Below are 24250 nucleotides of genomic sequence, written 5' to 3' on the forward strand. Positions count from 1 at the left end.
TATACATTGACAATCCTCGGATGGGGGGGACATGTCCCATCCGTCCCCCCCGGGATTTACGCCCATGTTGTTACCTAATGAATGTATCCAGGCTGAGGAGCCACATACAGAACACAAGCAGAGAAAAGATGATGATGATCATGAATGTGTATGTTCTCAGTCATGTTCTCATCACTGACTTCCTCTGTCTCATCCACATTAACCCCAAACTTCTTACTGCCTTCTGTCTGCTGATTCTTATCTTTGTAAAGAGTGAGAGTCAGGACTTTATACACCAGCGGATTGAAAAAGACGCACAGTAACAGGAAATCGGTTGTTCGGCTGAAATCAGCGCGCAGTGAAAAGAAAAAATATATATTTTACCAAATCAATGAATTAAAACTTAAGTAACGAGACGGTTTTGAAAATGTAAGAAGTAAAAAGTACAGATATTTGTGTAAAAATGTAATGAGTAAAAGTAAAAAGTTGTCTGAAAAATAAATATTGGAGTAAAGTAATGATACCAGAAAAATCTACTTAAGTACAGTAACGGAGTATTTGTACTTCGTTACTTCCCACCTCTGCTCATATCACATGCATTTGATAATAAATGTCGGCTTTCAAACTACATTTTCCCTTAGTTATTATTATTTGTCTGTCTGGTGCATAACAAAAAAATAAACTAATCTAGCATTGGGAAGCAAATTAAATTAATTTAAAATCATAAAAAAATCTCCACAATTATACTGGTAGTCAATTCAGCTCATGGTATTTGCTTTAAAAAAGAAATAATGTGGCCCTTACAAAAAAATTTTTTTGAGGACCCCTGCCCTACAACTTACTCCCTAATCAATCCTTTATGTTTCTACCTGTGCCTTATTAGTTATTTGTATATTTAATTTCCCTCTTTCTATTGTGGCTCATTGTCATGATCAATTTCACAATTTCATTTTCAGGTTTCATGTTCTATTATTAGTTTCTTGATGTTACTTTATTGGGTTTTTTACCTGCTTTTAACCTGCATGTCTAATTGTGCACTTACAGTTTGGTTGCTAGGAGCAGTCAAAATGAATATATAGTTGCTGCCATAATGGCGTTTTAGTCCTGCTGATATTTTTAATAAATTGCTGTTTATGGAGACCCACAATATTACTGCCTAAAATGTAATTTAATCCCCCATGACCCTGACTATCACTGTATTCATTCGTCATTTTACTGTCCAGTTTTGGCGAAAAGTAAAAATCTTTATAGGTTTGCTCATTCTTTTAATTCATACTTGTTCAGCGTTACACTGACTATCAATTTTCAAGTCATATTACTGCATATGTTTTAAGAACATTAATGGTAAAACCACTCCATTATTAAACTGTATTCTAACACTTGCACCATTTTTTTTTTAAATCTTTCCTTTCCCTTGCTTTCCCATCCTTTTAATTCATTCAGCATGCCTGATTATTACAGTATTAATGTTCCAGTCATTTTACTGTACAGTTTTTGTACTGTACTGTACTGTACAAAAGCAAAACCACTCCAAAATTCAAAGTGCTTGGTTGACCTGTGATACCATTGACCTCCCCAGATACCGAATGGCAAAGAACAATGTGCATATTGACGGATTTCAGTCAGTTTTATACTTTAATGCTATTACAAATGAAGAAATTGTGGGAACTCGACAAAATAAGTTACAGATACTGAAAATTTGGCAAAGCTACTGGATCACACAACTTTCTGTGTATGAGGGCAAATGTGCCCCTCTGACTCCAAGAACACTACAGGCATGTCCTGGCTGCTAAGGCCACAGTCAGACCATTTTGATGTTCAGCATCCAGCTGTATGCAAGGGTCATCCAACAGAGCTATGCATACTAATACTAAAGAAAGCAGGCTAACTGGCTTCCCTAACAAAAACAGCATCACATCTGGCATGAATACTCTAGAGAGTGAAGCTGATCAAAACCGCAATACCTGTTTACTGTGTTTGCAGAACAGCTCATTACAAAAAGCTCATGGTCCAGTGCTCGAAATGCCAAGGGTGGTATAATCCTACATGCATAGATATACCCAAGTGTAATTTGAAATGATCAGGTCTGGCATTGTTTCAAATGCCACTAATGATGTAATGTATAATGATGCATTAATGTATACTGTACATGATGTACCTTTTAATTTTATTTCCACAAATTTTGAGAAACAGCAACCTCAGAGTGCAATTAGAAGAAATATTAGTTGTTTTGTTTTAAAACCAAAAAGGTACACAAGTGAGATACAGATCCCTATTTCTTCGTTTTACAACAAAAACAAAAACATGACATTTTTTTTCTAAACAATGCAACATTATGCAACTTATTTAAGTTTTTATGAATAAATATTATTATGCAAATTATTTAATTGTAAATTTTTTTACTTATTTAAAATTAATAAACAAAAGTGCAAGAACACATTTTTAAGTTTGGGTACATGTTGACAAACAGTTATGTGACCATCTTAGGTATAAATTACTATTTTTGGATGAATTATTTTTGGAATGACAATGCAGGATTTTAAGAGCATTATTTCATGATGTGTAAATAATCTTGATCTTTACACCAGGCCTCAAAAGAACAAGAGGAATTTAAAAGAAATTGAGGAGCAGATGAGAATATCATACTGATTGTGTATATATATATATATATATATATATATATATATATATATATATATATATATATATATATATATATATATATATATATATACAGTGAGGAAAATAAGTATTTGAACACCCTGCTATTTTGCAAGTTCTCCCACTTAGAAATCATGGAGGGGTCTGAAATTGTCATCGTAGGTGCATGTCCACTGTGAGAGACATAACCTAAAAAAAAAAAATCCAGAAATCACAATATATGATTTTTAAACTATTTATTTGTATGATACAGCTGCAAATAAGTATTTGAACACCTGTCTATCAGCTAGAATTCTGACCCTTAAAGACCTGTTAGTCTGCCTTTAAAATGTCCACCTCCACTACATTTATTATCCTAAATTACATGCACCTGTTTGAGGTTGTTAGCTGCATAAAGACCCCTGTCCACCCCGTACAATCAATAAGAATCCAACTGCTAACATGGCCAAGACCAAAGAGCTGTCCAAAGACACTAGAGACAAAATTGTACACCTCCACAAGGCTGGAAAGGGCTACGGGGAAATTGCCAAGCAGCTTGGTGAAAAAAGGTCCACTGTTGGAGCAATCATTAGAAAATGGAAGAAGCTAAACATGACTGCCAATCTCCCTCGGACTGGGGCTCCATGCAAGATCTCACCTCGTGGGGTCTCAGTGATCCTAAGGAAGGTGAGAAATCAGCCCAGAACTACACGGGAGGAGCTGGTCAATGACCTAAAAAGAGCTGGGACCACCATTTCCAAGGTTACTGTTGGTAATACACTAAGACGTCATGGTTTGAAATCATGCATGACACGGAAGGTTCCCCTGCTTAAACCAGCACATGTCCAGGCACGTCTTAAGTTTGCCAATGACCATTTGGATGATCCTGTCATGTGGTCAGATGAGACCAAAATAGAACTTTTGGGTCATTATTCCACTAAACGTGTTTGGAGGAAGAAGAATGATGAGTACCATCCCAAGAACACCATCCCTACTGTGAAGCATGGGGGTGGTAGCATCATGCTTTGGGGTGTTTTTCTGCACATGGGACAGGGCGACTGCACTGTATTAAGGAGAGGATGACCGGGGCCATGTATTGCGAGATTTTGGGGAACAACCTCCTTCCCTCAGTTAGAGCATTGAAGATGGGTCGAGGCTGGGTCTTCCAACATGACAATGACCCGAAGCACACAGCCAGGATAACCAAGGAGTGGCTCTGTAAGAAGCATATCAAGGTTCTGGAGTGGCCAAGCCAGTCTCCAGACCTAAACCCAATAAAGAATCTTTGGAGGGAGCTCAAACTCCGTGTTTCTCAGCGACAGGCCAGAAACCTGACTGATCTAGAGAAGATCTGTGTGGAGGAGTGGGCCAAAATCCCTCCTGCAGTGTGTGCAAACCTGGTGAAAAACTACAGGAAACGTTTGACCTCTGTAATTGCAAACAAAGGCTCCTGTACCAAATATTAACATTGACTTTCTCAGGTGTTCAAATACTTATTTGCAGCTGTATCATACAAATAAATAGTTAAAAAAATCATAAATAGTGATTTCTGGATTTTTTTTTTTAGATTATGTCTCTCACAGTGGACATGCACCTACGATGACAATTTCAGACCCCTCCATGATTTCTAAGTGAGAGAACTTGCAAAATAGCAGGGTGTTCAAATACTTATTTTCCTCACTGTATATATATATATATATATATATATATATATATATATATATATATATATATATATATATATCTTGTTCTTCTTCTTTCGGCTGCTCCCATTAGGGGTCGCCACAGCGGATCATCCGTCTCCATACCACCCTGTCCTCTACATCTGCCTCTTTCACACCAACTACCTGCATGTCTTCCCTCACCACATCCATGAACCTCCTCCTTGGCCTTCCTTTTTTCCTCCTACCTGGTGGCTCCATCCTCAGCATTCTTCTACCAATATAATTTATGTCCCTCCTCTGCACATGTCCAAACCATCTCAATCTCGCCTCCCTCACCTTGTCACCAAAACATCCTACATGCGCTCTAATAAACTAGTAGTTCTAATAGTTCCTAGAATAGCAAAGTCCACTAAAGGTGGTAGAGCATTTTCACATTTAGCTCCTAAACTCTGGAATAGTTTTCCTGACAGTGTTCGGGGCTCAGACACACTCACCCAGTTTAAGTGTAGATTAAAAACATATCTTTTTAGCAAAGCCTACACATAACACACGTCACATATCAAACGACTTTTCACTCTTCATCCTCTTAATCGCTGCTCTTACTTCCTCCTTACTAATCCTATCTACATCCTGCTTCACCAACTCTACATCGTCCAACGTTCTCTCTCTCTGATTTTCCTCATTCATCAGCTGCTCAAAATACTCCCTCCACCTTCTCAACACACTCTCCTCACTAGTCAACACATTTCCCTCTCCATCCTTTACTACTCTAACTTGCAGTACATCCTTCCCAGCTCGGTCCCTCTGCCTGGCCAATCGGTATAAATCCTTTTCTCCTTCCTTAGTGTCCAACCTCTCATACAGCTCCTCATATGCCTTTTCCTTGGCTTTCGCCACATCCCTTTTTACCTGCTGCCGCATCTCCTTGTACTCCTGCCTACTTTTCTCATCACTCTGTCTATCCCACTTCTGTTTTGCCAACCTCTTTCTCCTTATGCTCTCCTGCACTTCCTCATTCAACCACAACGTCTCCTTGTCTTGTTTCTATTTCCAGATGTCACACCAAGTACTTTTCTAGCTGCCTCCCTCATCACTTCTGCAGTAGTTGCCCAATCATCCAACACCTCTTCAACACCACTGAGCCCCTGTCTGACCTCTTTCCTGAACCTCACACTACACTCTTCCTCAAGTTTCCACCATCTTATTCTTCTTTCAGTCTTCACTCTCATCCTCTTCTTCTTCACCTCCAAAACCATCCTACAGACCACCATCCGATGCTGTCTAGCTACACTGTCCCCTGCCAACACCTTACAGTCTCCAATCTCCTTCAGGTTGCATCTCCTGCATAGGACATAGTCCACCTGTGTGCACCTTCCTCCACTCTTATACGTCACCCTATGATCCTCCTTCTTCTTAAAATAAGTGTTCACCACTGCCATTTTCATTCCTTTTCGCAAAATCTACCACCATCTGCCCTTCCACATTCCTCTCCTTAAAACCATACCTACCCATCACCTCCTCATCACCTCTGTTCCCTTCACCTACATGCCCATTAAAGTCTGCCCCAATCACCAATCGTTCTTTCCTGGGTACACCATCTACCACTTCATCTAATTCACTCCAGAATTTTCCTTCTCCTCCATCTCACAGCCAACTCGTGGAGCATAGGCAATGATGACATTTATCATCATCCCTTCAACTTTCAGCTTCACGATCATCACCCTATCAGAAACTCTCTTCACCTCCACTACACTCTTACTGTACTCTTCCTTCAGAATCACCCCTACACCATTTCTCTTTCCATCCACACCATGATAAAACAGTTTAAATCCACCTCCAATGTTCCTGGCCTTACTCCCTTTCCACTTGGTCTCCTGAACACACAGCATTACTACCTTTCTCCTCTCCATCATATCAGCTACCTCTCTCCCTTTACCCGTCATAGTACCAACATTTAAAGTACCAACCCAAACCTCCACTCTCCTACACTGCTCCTTTCCCTGCCGTCTCTGTAGACGTCTTCCTCCTCTCCTTCTCCTCCTTCGGCCAACAGTAGCCCAATTTCCACCGGTACCCTGTCGGCTAACGATACCTGTGGCGGTCGTTGTTAACCCGGGCCTCGACCGATCCGGTATGAAATTCTCATTTGTGATCCGCATATTTAATTTGGCACATGTTTTGTCGAAGCGGCCGCTCGGAGCTGTGGCAGTAAGGTCTCCGGTGCCTGTCGAGGCGGCAATCCCCGAACCCGGTGGTGGAAATCGGAAGTAAGGGATGCCGTCAAGCTGAAGAAGGAGTCCTACCGGGCCTGGTTGGCTTGTGGGACTCCTGAGGCAGCTGACGGGTACCGGCAGGCCAAGCGAACTGCAGCCCGGGTGGTTATCGAGGCAAAAACTCGGGCCTGGGAGGAGTTCGGTGAGGCCATGGAGAAGGACTATCGGCTGGCCTCGAAGAAATTCTGGCAAACCGTCCGGCGCCTCAGGAGGGGAAAGCAGTGCCCCACCAATGCTGTTTACAGTAGAGGTGGGGAGCTGTTGACCTCAACTGGGGATGTCGTTGGACGGTGGAAGGAATACTTCGAGGATCTCCTCAATCCCGCCGTCACGTCTTCCATTGAGGAAGCAGAGGCTGAGGGCTCAGAGGCGGACTCGTCCATCACCCAAGCTGAAGTCACCAGGGTAGTAAAGAAACTCCTCGGTGGCAAGGCACCGGGGGTGGATGAGATCCGCCCTGAGTACCTCAAGTCTCTGGATGTTGTGGGGCTGTCTTGGCTGACACGCCTCTGCAGCATCGCGTGGCGGTCGGGGACAGTGCCTCTGGAATGGCAGACCGGGGTGGTGGTCCCTCTTTTTAAGAAGGGGGACCGAAGGCGTGTGCTCCAACTATAGGGGGATCACACTTCTATAGTAGAACCTCGGATTCAGGAGGAACAATGTGGTTTTCGTCCAGGCCGTGGAACACTGGACCAGCTCTATACCCTCTACAGGGTGCTGGAGGGTTCATGGGAGTTTGCCCAACCAGTCCACATGTGCTTTGTGGATTTGGAAAAGGCATTCGACTGTGTCCCTCGCGGCGGCCTGTGGAGGGTGCTCCGGGAGTATGGGGTCGGGGGCCCTTTTCTAAGGGCTGTCTGGTCCCTGTATGACCGAAGCAGGAGCTTGGTTCGCATTGCCGGCAGTAAGTCAGACCTGTTCCCGGTGCATGTTGGACTCCGGCAGGGCTGCCCTTTGTCACCGGTTCTGTTCATAATTTTTATGGACAGAATTTCTAGGCGCAGCCAGGGGTCGGAGGGTGTCCGGTTTGGTGATGACACAATTTCGTCTTTGCTCTTTGCAGATGATGTTGTCGTGTTGGCTTCATCAGACCAGGACCTTCAGCATGCACTGGGACGGTTTGCAGCCGAGTGTGAAGCGGCTGGGATGAGAATCAGCACCTCCAAATCCGAGGCCATGGTCCTCAGTCGGAAAAGGGTGGCTTGCCCACTTCAGGTTGGTGGGGAGTTCTTGCCGCAAGTGGAGGAGTTTAAGTATCTTGGGGTTTTGTTCACGAGTGAGGGAAGGGTGGAACGGGAGATTGACAGACGGATCGGTGCAGCTTCTGCAGTAATCAAGGTTCTGGCGTAGTTAGTTTTCAGACCTAAACCCAATAGAGAATCTTTGGAGGGAGCTCAAACTCCATGTTTCTCAGTGACAGGCCAGAAACCTGACTGATCTATAGAAGATCTGTGTGGAGGAGTGGGCCAAAATCCCTCCTGCAGTGTGTGCAAACCTGGTGAAAAACTACAGGAAACGTTTGACCTCTGTAATTGCAAACAAAGGCTACTGTACCAAATATTAACATTGACTTTCTCAGGTGTTCAAATACTTATTTGCAGCTGTATCATACAAATAAATAGTTAAAAAACATACATTGTGATTTCTGGATTTTATTTTTTAGATTATGTCTCTCACAGTGGACATGCACCTACGATGACAATTTCAGACCCCTCCATGATTTCTAAGGGGGAGAACTTGCAAAATAGCAGGGTGTTCAAATACTTATTTTCCTCACTGTATATATATATTTGTATTTATCGTTTTCAAATGAGCATTTTTTAGTATTTTCTTTTATTTTTCAAATATAAAAAATCTATTCTAAACATGCTTTTTCTTGTCTTTCTGATATAATAAAAAAAAAATCACTTAGATTTTTGTACACTTTACATACACCGAGAATGATGTGTCTGTTCACAGAAGGCTTTACAAATCTCAGTTTATTTAAATCTGAAAACAAACAAATACTTCACAGAATATTAGAATTAATTTTAAAATAATAGATACGATGAGAATGGTGTAGTAATTCTCCTGCAGTGAGCTTTAAACAGCACACATTTTAAAAGTGTGAGATCTGGAGGGTTGATGTCTGATTTCTGAAAAGACATACAGAGCAGTGACACCTTCACAACTGTAGATAAATGGTACTTTAATGAGTGTAAACAAAGATTTCCATTTTTAGTAGACCAATTTCAACAGGAATATGGATTGAGTTAAGATAAGGTACAGTCAAACCCACTTATCTCGACCTCGGTTAACTCACCAACCCTATTAAGTCGACGTTTTTGAAGTGGAACTGGCAAATTTCCTCTTTGTCTTAGCATTTTCTCATCGGTTATGTCGATTCTTTTATGTCGCCGAACCCTAATATCTCGAGCACAAGAGGGGCAAATTTGCCACTTAATGTCGGTTATCTCGATCAGCATGACCAATCACCGGCTTTTGAAAATGTTAGTTATTAATGCCACTTCACCATCTCACTACCGTATTTTCGCGTATATAAGACGCTTCTTATGGAAAGTTTTACGTACCCCTCACCCAGGGTGCGTCTTATATTATATAAAGATCAGTCTGGAATGATGTGAAGAAGGAAACAATATCAAACTGCTGGATGCACTGCGTCATTCAGGATATGAGTTTCAGGCACAGTGCCGTGCAGCCGCAGAAGAACTCGCGGAAGTGGCGGTGAAATTACAGAAGCCTTACAGAAGCTATGTTGGAAGAGGAGGCACAGGAGTGTAGGATACTTTTCAGCGCTGTCAGAGTGAAATGACTCGCGAATTTTATTTTGACACTGGTTAGCTTTTTGTAAAAACTAACTACACCCCGCACGTTTTTTGTGATTTTGTGAGCGATCTTGTGTTTGCAAAGAATATAATAAAGGTTTGCTGTTAGTTGGTGCACATGGTGCCTTTTGTTGTTAGCAAACATGTATATACATTTTTATAGCATGCCTTCATCAAACAAATCGGGGCAAAGCTGTTGTGTAAAAAAACCTCCAAAACACGAGCATGTACGCCATATTGGTTTTCGTTTATCTCGATCATCGGTTATCTCAACGCTTTTTGGCAAACCCCTAGGCCGGTGACATAACCGGGTTCCACTGTATATAAATAACAAACCTAGAAGAAAGAGAAGTACACTATGTCGTTGTTATCCTGGTCTCCATTGCTGGGTAATTCACTTATTGTGATGTCATTGCTGTTAAATGCTACTGATGATGCCTTATTTTGGTCTCTTATATGCAGTATCCTCTGAATGATGGATGAACTCTTTGCATTTGTCTTGAAGCACCTTGAGGAGCTATAATGCCCTTTGTAGAAGTTCCATGTAACAAGGGCCACTAATATCAGAGCTAGAATTATGACCGGGGCCACAAAAGTGTCCTTCATTTCCACTATCGCCAGCTGGTCATGAGGTTTCACAAAGTCTCCCAGCCTCAGCTCATACGTAGTAGTTCGGATGACATAGTCTTGACCATTAGAGGACTCATTAGAGATGCAGGCATAGTCACCACTGTCAGTGTCCAAGGCATAGAAGATGAGCAAGTTGTTATGTTGGATGTGGTACTTTTGGTCATTTTCAATTGGTTGATCATTTACACGCCACTGCACTCGGGCCAGGTTTGATTCCAGCTGGCATTCCAGACTGACCATTTCACCCGGGTAGAATATAATGATCTTGGTGTTCTCTGTAACACAAAAAAGGACAACTTTATCGAGTCATCTTCATGTTTCTATTTTTTACTATTGTTTTAATGACAAAGTCACAATAGGCTTAAACCGTACTAGCTTTCCTATGGGATATAAAAATCCTTCTATTAACATACCGACTGCAGGACAACGTGTAGCATCTTTCAGACCCTGAACCACCTCCCTATAGGATAAAAGAAAATCAAGAACATAACAGAAAATCCCACTTCAGACATAGACTCTAGTACAGTCATTACAATATTTAACACCACAGCTTTAAATAAACACTTGATTCTGGATTGATTCTTTATTCAGAAGGTTTCTAACTGATTAATTTTCTATAAGAGCAACTGGCAGTAATGCTAGTGTCTGTTGTGTATTAATGTGGACAATATGTTGAAGTTAAAATCAGTCAGTAAATAAAATACTTTTCATATTTAATAATAAAAGAAGCATCTTGTAACTGATGTGGTGAGGCATGTTAATTTAACAATTATGGAAGTAGTAGCATGACAGTCAGAGGTAAAACTTCTTAAATTTTTTAACAAGCCTGTTAATAACAGCTTACCAATACTACTGAAATGTATTTACTACATAACTGGATAAATCATTAATGACTTTATTTAAAAAAAATGTCATCATTGATTAATTGCAGTGGTATACAGTACAGTACAGAGTTTTGTAGGACAAAATTCCTTTTACCATTTCACACCAGTTCATTGTTTTTACAGTATATCACCACATCATGTCTTATTCCCCACAACACTACATTACATTATGTGTATAATGTATGCTTAGTACCTGTGTTTATCAGAATGAATGTTGCTTATAGCAATGCAGCTTTTAGAGACAAGGTCCCAGCCACAGTAGGGGTCTCTGGCCAGCACACAGTCAGCACAGGAAGTGTACTTGCTACATGCATAAAACGGCATCTGTGCCACAGCCTCCTCTGAAACAGCATACAGCAGACCCTGAGAAAATATATGCACTAGTTGAAGCAAGAACAGAATCAAAATTAATCTCAAGCTGATGTACGAAGAATAACATCAGTCATATAGTGAATCAGATAAGCATTGGTATAAAACAAAATAAGAATGCCATTAATTGATAATATGCAATTATTTTACATTATACTAATGTGACTAATGACACAAACATGTGCATGTTAGATTAATTAGTAGGACAACAAAATCTCTATATTGTTTAGCCAAATTATAAGAGCCACTCATGAATTGCACTAGATTAGTGCACTATATATTCAACGTACTTAATCACTTAATCAGTTTGATGTTCATGGGGAAAATATTGAGCAATACAAAGTTTATTGGAGTGTTCCCCTAAAGACAACAGATGCACAGGGCACGGCTGCCTCTGACTGGTTTTTCACTAATATTATGAAAGTTCTCTTAACAGACATATTTTGTATAGATTTTGCTTCAGGTTTCTCTTCATGACAAGCAGCTAATACAGAGGAGATGCAAATTAATGAGGTACATGTACATGTGTGTAAAAAAAAAAGCAGTTCCACATATTCCATAGCATAGTGTTATGTCCTAGCTTATAACTTCCTAATAAGATCTTTAGCTTCAGCTTAGAGCTTCGCTAAACCAAAGAAATTGCAAACTGGATTGAAAAAAATTCCAAAACTTATTCTTCTTTTTTTGGCTGCTACCTTTAGTGGTCGCTTCAGCGGACCATTCGTCTTCATATATTATTCCACCACATCTGCCACTTTCAAACCAACCACCTGTATGTCTTCCCTCACCACATGCATACTGTAAACCTCTACCGGGTCCTTCCTCTTTTTCTCCTGCCTGATAGCTTCATCCTCAGCATTCTTCTACTGATACACCCCATGTCCCTCCTCTGCACATGACCAAACCACCTCAATCTAGCCTCTCGTTGTGCGATCCTTCTAATAAACCCATTTATAATCCTGTCCATCCTCATCAATCCAGCTCCACCTCATGTCTATTTGTCAATGCCACTGTCACTAAACCATAAAACATCGCAGGTCTCACTACAGTCCTATAAACTTTCACTTACACTCTTGCAGATATCTATCTTTTTTTATCACAAATCACTCCTGCCACTCTACAGAAGTAGCCAAAGATGTTTGTAACAGGACTGATATAAATTGAGCAAAGAAGGAAGGTCACATTTCTTTCTCTCTCTCTCTCTCTCTCTCTCTCTCTCTCTCTCTCTCTCTCTCTCTCTCTCTATCTCTTTATCTATCAATCTATATCTATGATTTATAAATATAAATATATATATATATATATATATATATATATATATATATATATACAGTATAGATAGATAGATAGATAGATAGATAGATAGATAGATAGATAGATAGATAGATAGATAGAGAGACGTATATATATATATATATATATACAGTATAGATAGATAGATAGATAGATAGATAGATAGATAGATAGATAGATAGATAGATAGATAGATAGATAGATAGATAGATAGATAGATAGATAGATAGATAGATATACAGTGAGGAAAATAAGTATTTGAACACCCTGCTATTTTGCAAGTTCTCCCACTTAGAAATCATGGAGGGGTCTGAAATTGTCATCGTAGGTGCATGTCCACTGTGAGAGACATAATCTAAAAAAAAAATCCAGAAATCATAATGTATGAATTTTTTAACTATTTATATGTATGATACAGCTGCAAATAAGTATTTGAACACCTGTCTATCAGCTAGAATTCTGACACTCAAAAACCTGTTAGTTTGCCTTTAAAATGTCCACCTCCACTACATTTATTATTCTAAATTAGATGCACCTGTTTGAGGTCGTTAGCTGCATAAAGACACCTGTCCACCCCATACAATCAGGAAGAATCCAACTACTAATATGGCCAAGACCAAAGAGCTGTCCAAAGACACTAGAGACAAAATTGTACACCTCCACAAGGCTGGAAAGGGCTACAGGGAAATTGCCAAGCAGCTTGGTGAAAAAAGGTCCACTGTTGAAGCAATCATTAGAAAATGGAAGAAGCTAAACATGACTGTCAATCTCCCTCGGACTGGGGCTCCATGAAAGATCTCACCTCGTGGGGTCTAAATGATCCTAAGGAAGGTGAGAAATCAGCCCAGAACTACACGGGAGAAGCTGGTCAATGACCTGAAAAGAGCTGGGACCACCGTTTCCAAGGTTACTGTTGGTAATACACTAAGACGTCATGGTTTGAAATCATGCATGGCACGGAAGGTTCCCCTGCTTAAACCAGCACATGTCCAGGCACGTCTTAAGTTTGCCAATGACCATTTGGATGATCCAGAGGAGTCATGGGAGAAAGTCATGTGGTCAGATGAGACCAAAATAGAACTTTTGGGTCATAATAACACTAAACGTGTTTGGAGGAAGAAGATTGATGAGTACCATCCCAAGAATACCATCCCTACTGTGAAGCATGGGGTGGTAGCATCATGCTCTGGGGGTGTTTTCTGCACATTGGACAGGGCGACTGCACTGTATTAAGGAGAGGATGACCGGGGCCATGTATTGCGAGATTTTGGGGAACAACCTCCTTTCCTCAGTTAGAGCATTGAAGATGGGTCGATGCTGGGTCTTCCAACATGACAATGACCCGAAGCACACAGCCAGGATAACCAAGGAGTGGCTCTGTAAGTTTCAGACCCCCCCATGATTTCTAAGTGGGAGAACTTGCAAAATAGCAGGGTGTTCAAATACTTATTTTCCTCACTGTATATATATATATGCTCCCTACTCTCTATAAATTATATTTCTTTGCTCAGTACAACTGTCAACTTCTACAATGTTCCTCTTTCCTGCCATTATCAACATAAAAACAGGATGTAACATGACAACGAACCACTTTAACCAACATCCTGGCCGTAAAACAAATGTTACTCAACCATTCTCAGGTTGACCAACAATGAGTTCTCGGAAAAGTGAAAAACAACTTAGCACACATTTGCTGTAGCTTAAGGAAGGAGAACGTCAAATGTAAGAGTTTTTTTTTTACCATTGTGGTGGACAGGCGCAGTATCTTCACTGGCTCATTATGGTTAAAGAGCTGCACCTCCTCTATTATGACTATCTCCCCATCATAGTTGACTGCTTTCAGCACTGAACCGCTTGCTGTTACAAAAACACATTTGATTTGTGGATGTTTATGACTGGAGTTTTGCTTAGACTATTGTAGCCAATGCAATTTATAAATCTTGATAAATGATGTAAACACCAGATGAAATTATTACCTGTGCCAATAAAAATGACCTGATAGCTGATCCCATCCAAAGCAGTAGTGTTGGCCACAACTATACTTGTAAACGCAGCTCCTTTTTTTAAAAGTAGGGGCTGCTCAGAAGCTGGCTTCACTGCCTGATCCATTAGATAATTGTTTTTGATAAACATAAGGGTGTTATCAGGCAGATCAGAGGACTTGAAAAACCCTTTCTGCCTTGCATCGTTGTTAATACACTAGATAGAAAGAGAGAGAGAGAGAGAGAGAGAGAGAGAGAGAGAGAGAGAGAGAGAGAGGATCTGCATAGTAAACTTAGCATAGTCGTATACAAAATAGTAAACATATTTTGTATTAAGAAAGGCAGTACAAAAATTTTCTCAGGAATTCAAATGCCATATTCCATGGGAATATCACAAGGAAATAGCACAACATCATGAATGTAGCAACTTTAGTAACTGAGACTATTGGCCAAGCTGCACTGTTACAGAAAATTTATCAACATCTTCTCAGCACTTAAAATATCAGTCAGCTGTAGTAGATAACAAGAAAGTGCTTTTTATTACCGTAGTAAACGTGAAAATTATCATTGATTAATGTTGTACTCACAGCTCCGGGACGGGGATCAGGCACCTCTCCGTTGTACGTCACATATTTTGAAAAGTCATCATTAATGAACAAAGTTTTAAATTTGCCTTCAGAGAACAATTTCTGGATGTCATGTATCCTGTAGGTGCACACTGCAGAGTACTGCAACATGTCCCTGTGTGTGAAATCAAGCCAGTGTATTATGATTGGAGTTGAATAAAACAATATTCTCAAATAAAACATAAAAAATAAACCATGTATCAGCTAAATTTACCTACATGATGCAAACAAATTCAAGATATTCTGAATATTAAAATAATTTATTATATACTAGTACTAGTACATTATACAAAGATGACAATCTGGGGGACCAACACAATATTAGGCAGGTGGTCATGAAGTTATTCCTGGTTGGCGTATGTCATTTAGCAGACACCATTACATGTATTTTAGAATTTATAATTGAGCAGTTAAGGGGTTAAGGGTCTTGCTCAAGGTCCCAGCAGTCGCAACTTTGCAGTTCTCGAATTTGAAATTATGACCTTCTGACCAGTAGTCCAAAGAAATCCTGTTGGCATGTGTGAACTGAACCGTACTCACGTCTGAGGAGTAAAGACTCCGTAGAACACACAGGTAGTCCAGTTGCCTGGGCAGAAGAGGAATACATCTTTTATAATTAAAGGCACTTTGCTGTGAGGGACAGGACAGTCCAGTTGAGCCTTTAGGAATGATGTCCACCTGTTTTGCAATATCTGCAGTCCTCCCACATCCCCCTAGAGATTAATAAAATTTAGCAACATTACTGCAAAATTCCATGTTAGCAAATATAACAGTCAAAATGTATTCAGTATTTCACATTTAAACAAATATGGATAGAAAGTATTGTTCTAGGGCAGAATAATTTTTCAAATGTTAATGATTTCATTCTCAAAAGAAGCAGATGTATCTGCCAGTTAGTAAAATATAAATTAAAAACTTATCTAAATTCAATACAACACAACACATTATCTTAACCTGGTTTATAATGATCTCAAAATAACAATATTACTTTGAATAGTTATAGAAGTAGGAATGATTTTAAATATTGGTAAATTCATTTAAATAAATTGTTAGAAAAGCTGTTGTGTGACAGGAAACAATAATCATTTGCGTGACAAGCCCAGTAATATTAAACAAAAAACATCCTGTTGCAGGAAAGGCTACCTTACAGACACGAGCAACCCTTGACACATCCAACTTAACATAGGAGTCATACTCCACAGCTGTTTCACTAAAGAAGAGGTAAATCTCATCATCATCCCCCTCTGGATTTTCCATTCCTTTAGTCACATGCTTTATGCCAATAAATGTGGGATCTGAAATCAAAGAAATAATCAGTGATAATAGACTTTGTAGAAGAATCTCAAGGTCAGACAAATGGCAGAATTTACACTATTAAAGACATCTTTACATTGAACAATTTGACTGAGTTTGTGTGTGTGTGTGTGTGTGTGTGTGTGTGTGTGTGTGTGTGTGTGTGTGTGTGTTTGTCTGTGTGTGTATATATATTCTTACCATTGAGCCAGGAATAGGGATCAGTTCGTACATTAACAGAATGTCGCGTCATAGCCATGTCTGTGCCCAGAAAATTTAAGGATGTAGCAGAGTACAGCTCATTATCTAAAACAGAATTGCAATATTACTAAAATATTACTATATTATTTTTTTAATTAAAACAATCAAAAGAATAAGATTAGATATTATCACAAAAAAGTGCATGGATAATCATAATGAATATACAAACTTAATTCTAAAAATGTTGAGACACTGTGTAAAATTTATATAAGAACAGAAAGCAATGATTTGCAAATATCAGATATCAATGCAGTAGGGGAAACAATTATTTGATCCCCTGCTTATTTTGTACATTTACTCCTTTACGAAGAAATGAACAGTCTAGAATTTTTTATGGTAGGTTTATTTAAACAGAAAGAGAAAGAATATTTAAAAAAATCCAGAAATAAAATTAAAATGTATATTATGAATAGATTAATTTGTATTTGATTGAGTAAAATAAGTATTTGATCCCCTTCCAATCAGCAAGACTCACACACACAAATTAGTTCTGTCCCTTTAAGAAAGAACTCGTAATATCAACTCACTATGTGTATAAAAGACAGAATCAACCACTTCAATTCAAACCTCTCCACCACTATAGGAAAGACCAAAGGCCTGTCAAAGGAAGTCAGGGACAGGATTGTAAACCTAAACAAGGCTGGAATGGGCTACAAGACCTTCACAAGAAGCTTAGTGAGAAAGAGACCACTGTTGGCACGGTAATTCAAAAATAAAAGAAATACAAAATAAGTCAATCGCCCTCGCCCTGGAACTCCATGCATAAGCTCACCTCATAGGTTCAGGGTGATTCTGCGAAATGTGAGGGACCAGCCCAGAATTGCAAAGGAGGAGCTTGTTAATGAACTCAAGGAAGCTGGGACCACAGTCACCAAGAAAACTATTGTTCCCTTTCAGGAACTCGAGCTGCGTTGAAACGATTTGGGAACGTGCCTATCACGTCATCTTATGAGTCCTCTGGTCTCCCCGCTCCCTTCGGGGTTAGAGCTCACTCCACCTGGGGTGTGGCTGCCTCTAAGTCTTGGTCCTCTGGAGTTCCCCTCCAAGACATATGTGACGCTGCGGGTTGGTCCGCCCCACTGACCTTTGTGCGGTTCTATAGCCTGGACCGCAGTGCCACTCCTGGCCCCTCGGTCCTCCTCTAGCTGTGTTCAAATACACACTGGGCAGAGACTGGTCAGTCTGGCGTGATTGGACACTCATTTCCAAAGCGTTGCGACGCAGCTTGAGTTCCTGAAAGGGAACGCCTCTAGGTTACGTATGTAACCCTAGTTCCCTGAGGGAATGAGACGCTGCGTCATATGCACTTTATACTCCCGGTTGTGACGTCACCTCATTACACACGTTATTCAGAGCATAAACACTCAGGCTCGTTCCCAAAGCGTTTCGACGCAGTGTCTCGTTCCCTCAGGAAACTAGGGTTACATACGTAACCTAGAGACGGTAACACACCAAGGTCTTAAGAATACACATGAACAGCTCCATCTGACATTTGCCAATAAACACCTGAATTATTCAGAGAAGGCTTGGGAGAATGTTGAAAAATTAAGCTCTTTGGCATCAACTCGACTCACTGTTTGGAAGCATAGACATGCAGAATATGACCTCAAGAACACCATCCAGTCAAACATGGAGGAGGAAATATTCTGCTTTGGGGCTGTTTTTCTGCTAACGGTACAGGAAGACTTCACCACATGAACAGGACCATGCACTGTACAATCCTAAGAAGCTCCTGGCCTCAGCCAGAACACTCCAGAAACCGGTCATGTATGGGTCTTGCAGTATGACAATGACCCCAAACATACGGCCAAGGCAACATTCTGATGGTCTTGCAGCCCATTCCAGCTTTGTGCAGGTCTACAAACTTGTCTCTGAAGTCCTTTGAAAGCTCTTTAGTCTTTCCCATGGTGGTGAAGAGGTTTGAATGGAAGAGGTGAATTCTTTGACTGGTGTCTTTTATACACATAATGAGTTGATATCAGGAGTACTTTCTTAAAGGGAGAGGACTAATTTGGGTCTATAGGAGACAGAATTCTTGCTAATTTGGTACGGGATGAAATACTTATTTAATTTGATCAAATACAAATTATTTGCAACAGGTCAAAAAAAGTAAAAAAAAAAAAGGGACAGGGCTATGTTTACCACAGTGTAGCATCACGTCTTCTGTCCATATACATATGCATATACAAATGTCTTTTTTAAATGAAGAAAGTACAGGCAGGCCAGTTCAGCACCAGGACTTTACTGTTAAGTCATGCTATTGTAATAGATTAGCATTGTCTTAATCAAATATATAAAGCCTTTCCCAAAAAATACCTTTTATGTATGGAAGTATTGTGGAGACCATGAATATGCTGTTGATGGAGCCTTTTCAAATGTGCAAGCTGAACATTCCACAGGCAATAATCCACTCCCATACCATCAGAAATGTGACTTTTTGAACTGAACGCTGATCTTTAGTCTGGATGACTATGGTCCGGAGTTCATGGTTTCCATAGTTTCCAAAAAAATCTGACCACAGAATTTTTTTTTTACTTTACCTCAGTACATTTTATATTAGCTTTGGCCCAGTGCAGCATTTCTGGATTATGTTCACGCATGCCTTCTTCTTTGCATGATAAGAGATTTAAGCTGTATTTGTGGATGACATGGCAAACTGTGTTTACAGACAATGATTTCTGGAGGTGTTAATGAGTCTATGTAGTAATGTACAATACAGAATCAAGACTGTTTTGCATCCAATATTATTTTACCCTGTGTCCCTTGTGCACAAATTACTCCAGATTCTTCTTTACATTTTTTGATGATATGATGTACTGTAAATTGAGATTTTCAACAGTTTTGCAATTTCATCTTGAGGAACATTATTTCAAAATTGTTACACAATTTGTAGACACAGCCTTTCACTGATTGGTGAAGCTCTGCTCATCTTTACTTCTGAGAGACTCTGCCTATTTTTACAATTTATACAATTAAACTAATTAGTTTCTCCATCTGTTTAATTTTAATATTACTTACATTTTCCTAGTCCCTAACGTTTTTGAGATGTGTTGCAGCCATCAAATTCAAAATTACCTTTTTCCTTAAACATTTTTTTAAACATATGGTATGTTTTCTGTTTTAAAATATAAATTTAGATTTGCAGATCATTAGATTCTGTTTTTGTTTACCTTTTTGTTAAAATGGGGCATGTAGTTTAATGTTGTAATGTAAGCAGTTACACCTAAGATAAATGGGGCACCTACCAATAAATTTAGAGGCATATCTTTGGAAGGGATCATATGGACACCTTCCCTTCCCATAATGTGTTTTAGTATCTAGATTGAGCTTGCCTCCTGTATAAGACTGGAAAGACAAAACACAGGACAGGCTATAAAAAACATAATTACATAATGTGGCCAAATGCAGCAAAACAGTCACAAAGCTTGTAACACAAAGCTGCTGTCTACAATAATATCATAATACTTTTGCTCACCATATTTGTACAGGCTGGAATGAAAGCATTGGTACCGCACACATACATCATTCCGTCTGTCCACTTATGAAGGATCCGGATGTAGTTCCAACACTCAGTCTGAAAAAAGAAATTACATATTAAGTTTGGTGAATTATAATAATCTAGACTTTCAGAAAACAAAAACTTTCTATTTCAGATCAGTTCTAAGAACAACACAAGGCAGAAGAATAATGTGTAATAACTTAAAGGGCTGAAGTAGGACTCAGCAAAGATGAGTTGCAGATCAGGGCTTCATGTGATTTATGGGCTTTATGTGTTCCTAATTTGTTTGACACAGAGTACTTGCTAGTAGAGATTTTCCAGATAGCATTTCATATTTATTGCACAAAGTGTACGACGGTAACCAGGTTAGAAAGAAATGTGGCCTTAAGGTTGTAGAAAACTTGTAGTTATTAGACTAAATGTTGGATTTGTTATGCACATTTGACGGTTTCCATATATTTATACACTGACCAGGCATAACTTTATGACCACCGATCAGGCAAAACAATGCCAATGTCACCTGCCTAATATTGTGTTGGTCCCCTTTTGCTGCCAAAACAGTCCTGACCTGTCAAGCATTAACAGCATTAACTTCTTCAGCAATTCTCTAAAGGATATGTTTAGGAGACTTGGTACTTTAAATGTTGGCACTATGACTGGTAAAGGGAGAGAGGTAGCTGATATAATGGAGAGGAGAAAGGTAGACATGTTGTGTGTTCGGGAGACCAAGTGGAAAGGGAGTAAGGCTAGGAACATTGGAGGTAGGTTTAAACCTACCTCCAATCTAAAGAGAAATGGTGTAGGGGTGATTCTGAAGGAAGAGTAAAGTAAGAGTGTAGTGGAGTTGAAGAGAGTTTCTGAAAGGGTGATGAATGTAAAGCTGGAAGTTGAAAGGTAGATGATAAATGTCATCAGTGCTTATGCTCCACAAGTCGGCTGTGAGATGGAGGAGAAGAAAAAGATCTGGATTGAGTTAGATGAAGTGGTAGAAGGGTACCTTGGAATGAACGATTGGTGATTGGGGCAGATTTCAGTGGGCATGTAGGTGAAGGGAACAGAGGTGATGAGGTGGTGATCGGTATGTATGGCCTAAAGATAGGAATGTAGAAGGGCAGATGGTGGTAGATTTTGCTAAAAGGATGGAAATGGCAGTGGTGAACATTTATTTTAAGGAGAAGGAAGATCATAGGATGATGTATAAGAGTGGAGAAAGGTGCATACAGGTGGACTATATTCTATGTAGGAGATGCAACCTGAAGGTGATTGGAGACTGAAAGGTGTTTAGCGGGGGGACAGTGTAGCTAGACAGCATCGGATGGTAGTCTGTAGGATGGTTTTGGAGGTGAAGAAGAAGAGGAGGAGAGTAAGGAATGAAAGAAGAATTAGATGGTGGAAACTGAAAGAAGAAAACTGTAGTGTGAGATTCTGGGAAGAGGTCAGACAGGGGCTCGGTGGTGGTGAAGAGGTGCTGGATGATTGGGCAACTACTGCAGAAGTGATAAGGGAGACAGCTAGAAAGGTACTTGGTGTGACATCTGGAAAGAGAAACGAAGACAAAGAGACATAGTGGTGGAATGAGGAAGTGCACAAGAACATAGGGAGAAAGAGGTTGGCAAAACAGAATTGGGATCGACAGAGTGATGAGAAAAGTAGGCAGGAGTACAAGGAGATGCAGCAGCAGGTGAAGAGGGATGTGGCGAAAGCCAAGGAACTGTATGAGAAGTTGGACACTAAGGAAAAAGAAAAAAATTTGTACAGACTGGCCAGACAGAGAGACCGAGTTTGGAAGGATGTGCTGCAAGTTAGAGTAGTTGATATGAATGGTGAGTTCTCCACACTCTCTGAGGTAAAGTTTGGTGTTCCTCAAGGATCTGTCTCAGGCCCTCTGCTTTTCTCCTTATATATGCTGCCTCTTGTTGAAATTATTTATAAACATGGTATTCGCTTCCATTGCTATGCTGATGATACACAGCTGTATATTTCGCAAAGCCAGATGAGAGAGATCAGCTTAACAATGTTGAGAGGTGTGTAAAGGGAATTAGACAGTGGATGCTTGATAACTTTCTTCTGCTCAACTCAGATAAGACGGAAGTACTTTTACTAGGACCACCTGCAGCTAGAAGCAAACTTTCCGATTACGTAGCATCTCTGGATGGTGTTTCTGTTTCAGCGTGTACGGCTGTCAAAGACCTTGGTGTTAATATTGACCCTAGTCTTTCCTTTGAGGCTCACGTGAATAATATCACCAGGATCGCCTTCTTTCACCTTAGAAATATTGCTAAAATTTGAAATATGATGTTGTTACAGGATGCAGAAAAACTAGTTCATGCTTTTGTTACTTCGAGATTAGACTACTGTAATGCTTTACTGTCTGGGTGTGCAAATAAGTGCATAAATAAGCTTCAGTTAGTTCAGAATGCAGCAGCAAGAGTCCTCACTAGATCTAGGAAATATGACCACATCACCCCTGTTTTAATTAGTCTACACTGGCTCCCAATCAAATCTCGCATTGATTAAAAATTACTACGACTGAAGTATAAAGCACTTAATGGTCTCGCACCGCAGTATCTGAGTGAAATTCTGTACCAGTATGATCCTTCATGCCTACTTAGATCAAAAGGTGCTGGCTATCTGTTGGCTCCTCAAATAATGAAGACTACAAAAGGGGGCCCCACAGTTATGGAACAGCCTTCCAATCAGTGTTCGGGACTCAGACACAGTCTCAGTGTTTAAGTCGAGGTTAAAAACACATTTATTTAGTCAAGCCTTTGATCAGTATAGGCTTCTTAGGTATAGGCTCAGATCTGGAGGGAACATGTATATAGAGTGTTTGGTAAACTGGGATATTTGTATGCTGTCGTCCCCTCACATTCACACGTTAACTCAGGTTTGTTGACGGTGGTGTGGTGGGTCGTCTCTTATCCCAGAGATCCCTCATGTCTGTATTACCTTCTGGTTCTTCCTTTTAGTTATGCTGCCATAGCGAGTCTTGAGTCCAAACTGCACAGTGACATTAACTTTCATACAACAATAAGGACACTTAATAATCCATATCCTTCTCTTCCTGTCACCCTCTTCTCTCTCTCTCTCTCTCTCTCTCTCTCTCTCTCTCTCTCTCTCTCTCTCTCTCTCTCTCTCTCTCTCTCTCTCTCTCTCTCTCTCTCTCTCTCTCTCTCTCTCTCTCTCTCTCTCTCTCTCTCTCTCTCTCTCTCTCGGTTGAGTTAAACTTGCTCCTGAGGCTCCAGTGACCACTGTTCCTGCCCCTCTTCCCTCTGTGGATATTCCCACTTCTTCCAGGCCTGCCTCTGGATAGTGTTCTCTTCGACTGGAGGCCACTCTGTGCAGCCTGGGACGGTTTCTCATCAACGCAAAAATCAAACAAAAATCATTCTCTCTTGAGTCTGGTTCCTCTCAAGGTTTCTTCCTTATGCTGTCTCGGGGAGTTTTTCCTTGCCACAGTTGCCACCGGCTTGAATTGAATTGAATTAAAGGGTGGAGATGGAAATGTGTGGACTAGTGAGGAGAGTGTTTTGAGAAGATGGAGGGAGTATTTTAAACAGCTAATGAACGAGGAAAATGAGAGAGAGAGAGAAGGTTGGATGGTGTAGAGATGGTGAAGCAGGAAGTGGATAGGATCAGTAAGGAGGAAATGAGAGCAGCTTTTAAGAGGGTGAAGAGTGGAAAGTCGGTAGGACCAGATGGCATACTGGTAGAAGCATGGAGATATTTAGCAGAGATGGCAGTGAAGTTTTTAACCTAATTGTTTAACAAGATTCTGGAAGGTGAGAGGATGCCTGAGGAATGGAGAAGGAGTGTGCTGGTACCGGTTTTTAAGAATGAGGGCGATGTGGAGACCCGCAGTAACTACAGGGGAATTAAGTTTATCAGTCACACCATGAAGTTATGGGAAAGAGTAGTGAAAGCCACGCTGAGAGAAGAGGTGACCATCTGTGAGCAACAGTATGGTTTTATGCAAAGGAAGAGCACCACAGATGCCTTATTTGCTTTGAGAATGTTGACGGAGAAGTATAG

General features: G+C 40.2%; 2 protein-coding genes across 2 annotated transcripts in view; both read right to left on the minus strand.

The window, feature by feature from the left end:
* LOC310717523 (semaphorin-4E-like) overlaps nt 1-24250 on the minus strand; it is a 55943-nt gene that overhangs the window by 25719 nt on the left and 5974 nt on the right. The window lies entirely within an intron of this gene.
* The window catches only part of LOC310717519 (semaphorin-4E-like), a 66632-nt gene continuing 52084 nt past the window's right edge, over nt 9703-24250 (minus strand). Inside the window, exons 8-15 of the mRNA XM_083525698.1 lie at nt 16309-16460; nt 15706-15878; nt 15127-15280; nt 14534-14756; nt 14299-14414; nt 11089-11258; nt 10425-10471; nt 9703-10286 (exon numbers count right to left, since the gene is read on the minus strand). Of these exons, the coding sequence (XP_083381824.1) occupies nt 9718-10286; nt 10425-10471; nt 11089-11258; nt 14299-14414; nt 14534-14756; nt 15127-15280; nt 15706-15878; nt 16309-16460 (1604 nt within the window). The 3' untranslated portion in view covers nt 9703-9717. The remainder of the gene's footprint in view (nt 10287-10424; nt 10472-11088; nt 11259-14298; nt 14415-14533; nt 14757-15126; nt 15281-15705; nt 15879-16308; nt 16461-24250) is intronic.

The sequence above is a fragment of the Silurus aristotelis genome (genome assembly GCF_946808225.1).
Source record: "Silurus aristotelis genome assembly, chromosome: 22".
NCBI classification, from domain to species: Eukaryota; Metazoa; Chordata; class Actinopteri; order Siluriformes; family Siluridae; genus Silurus; species Silurus aristotelis.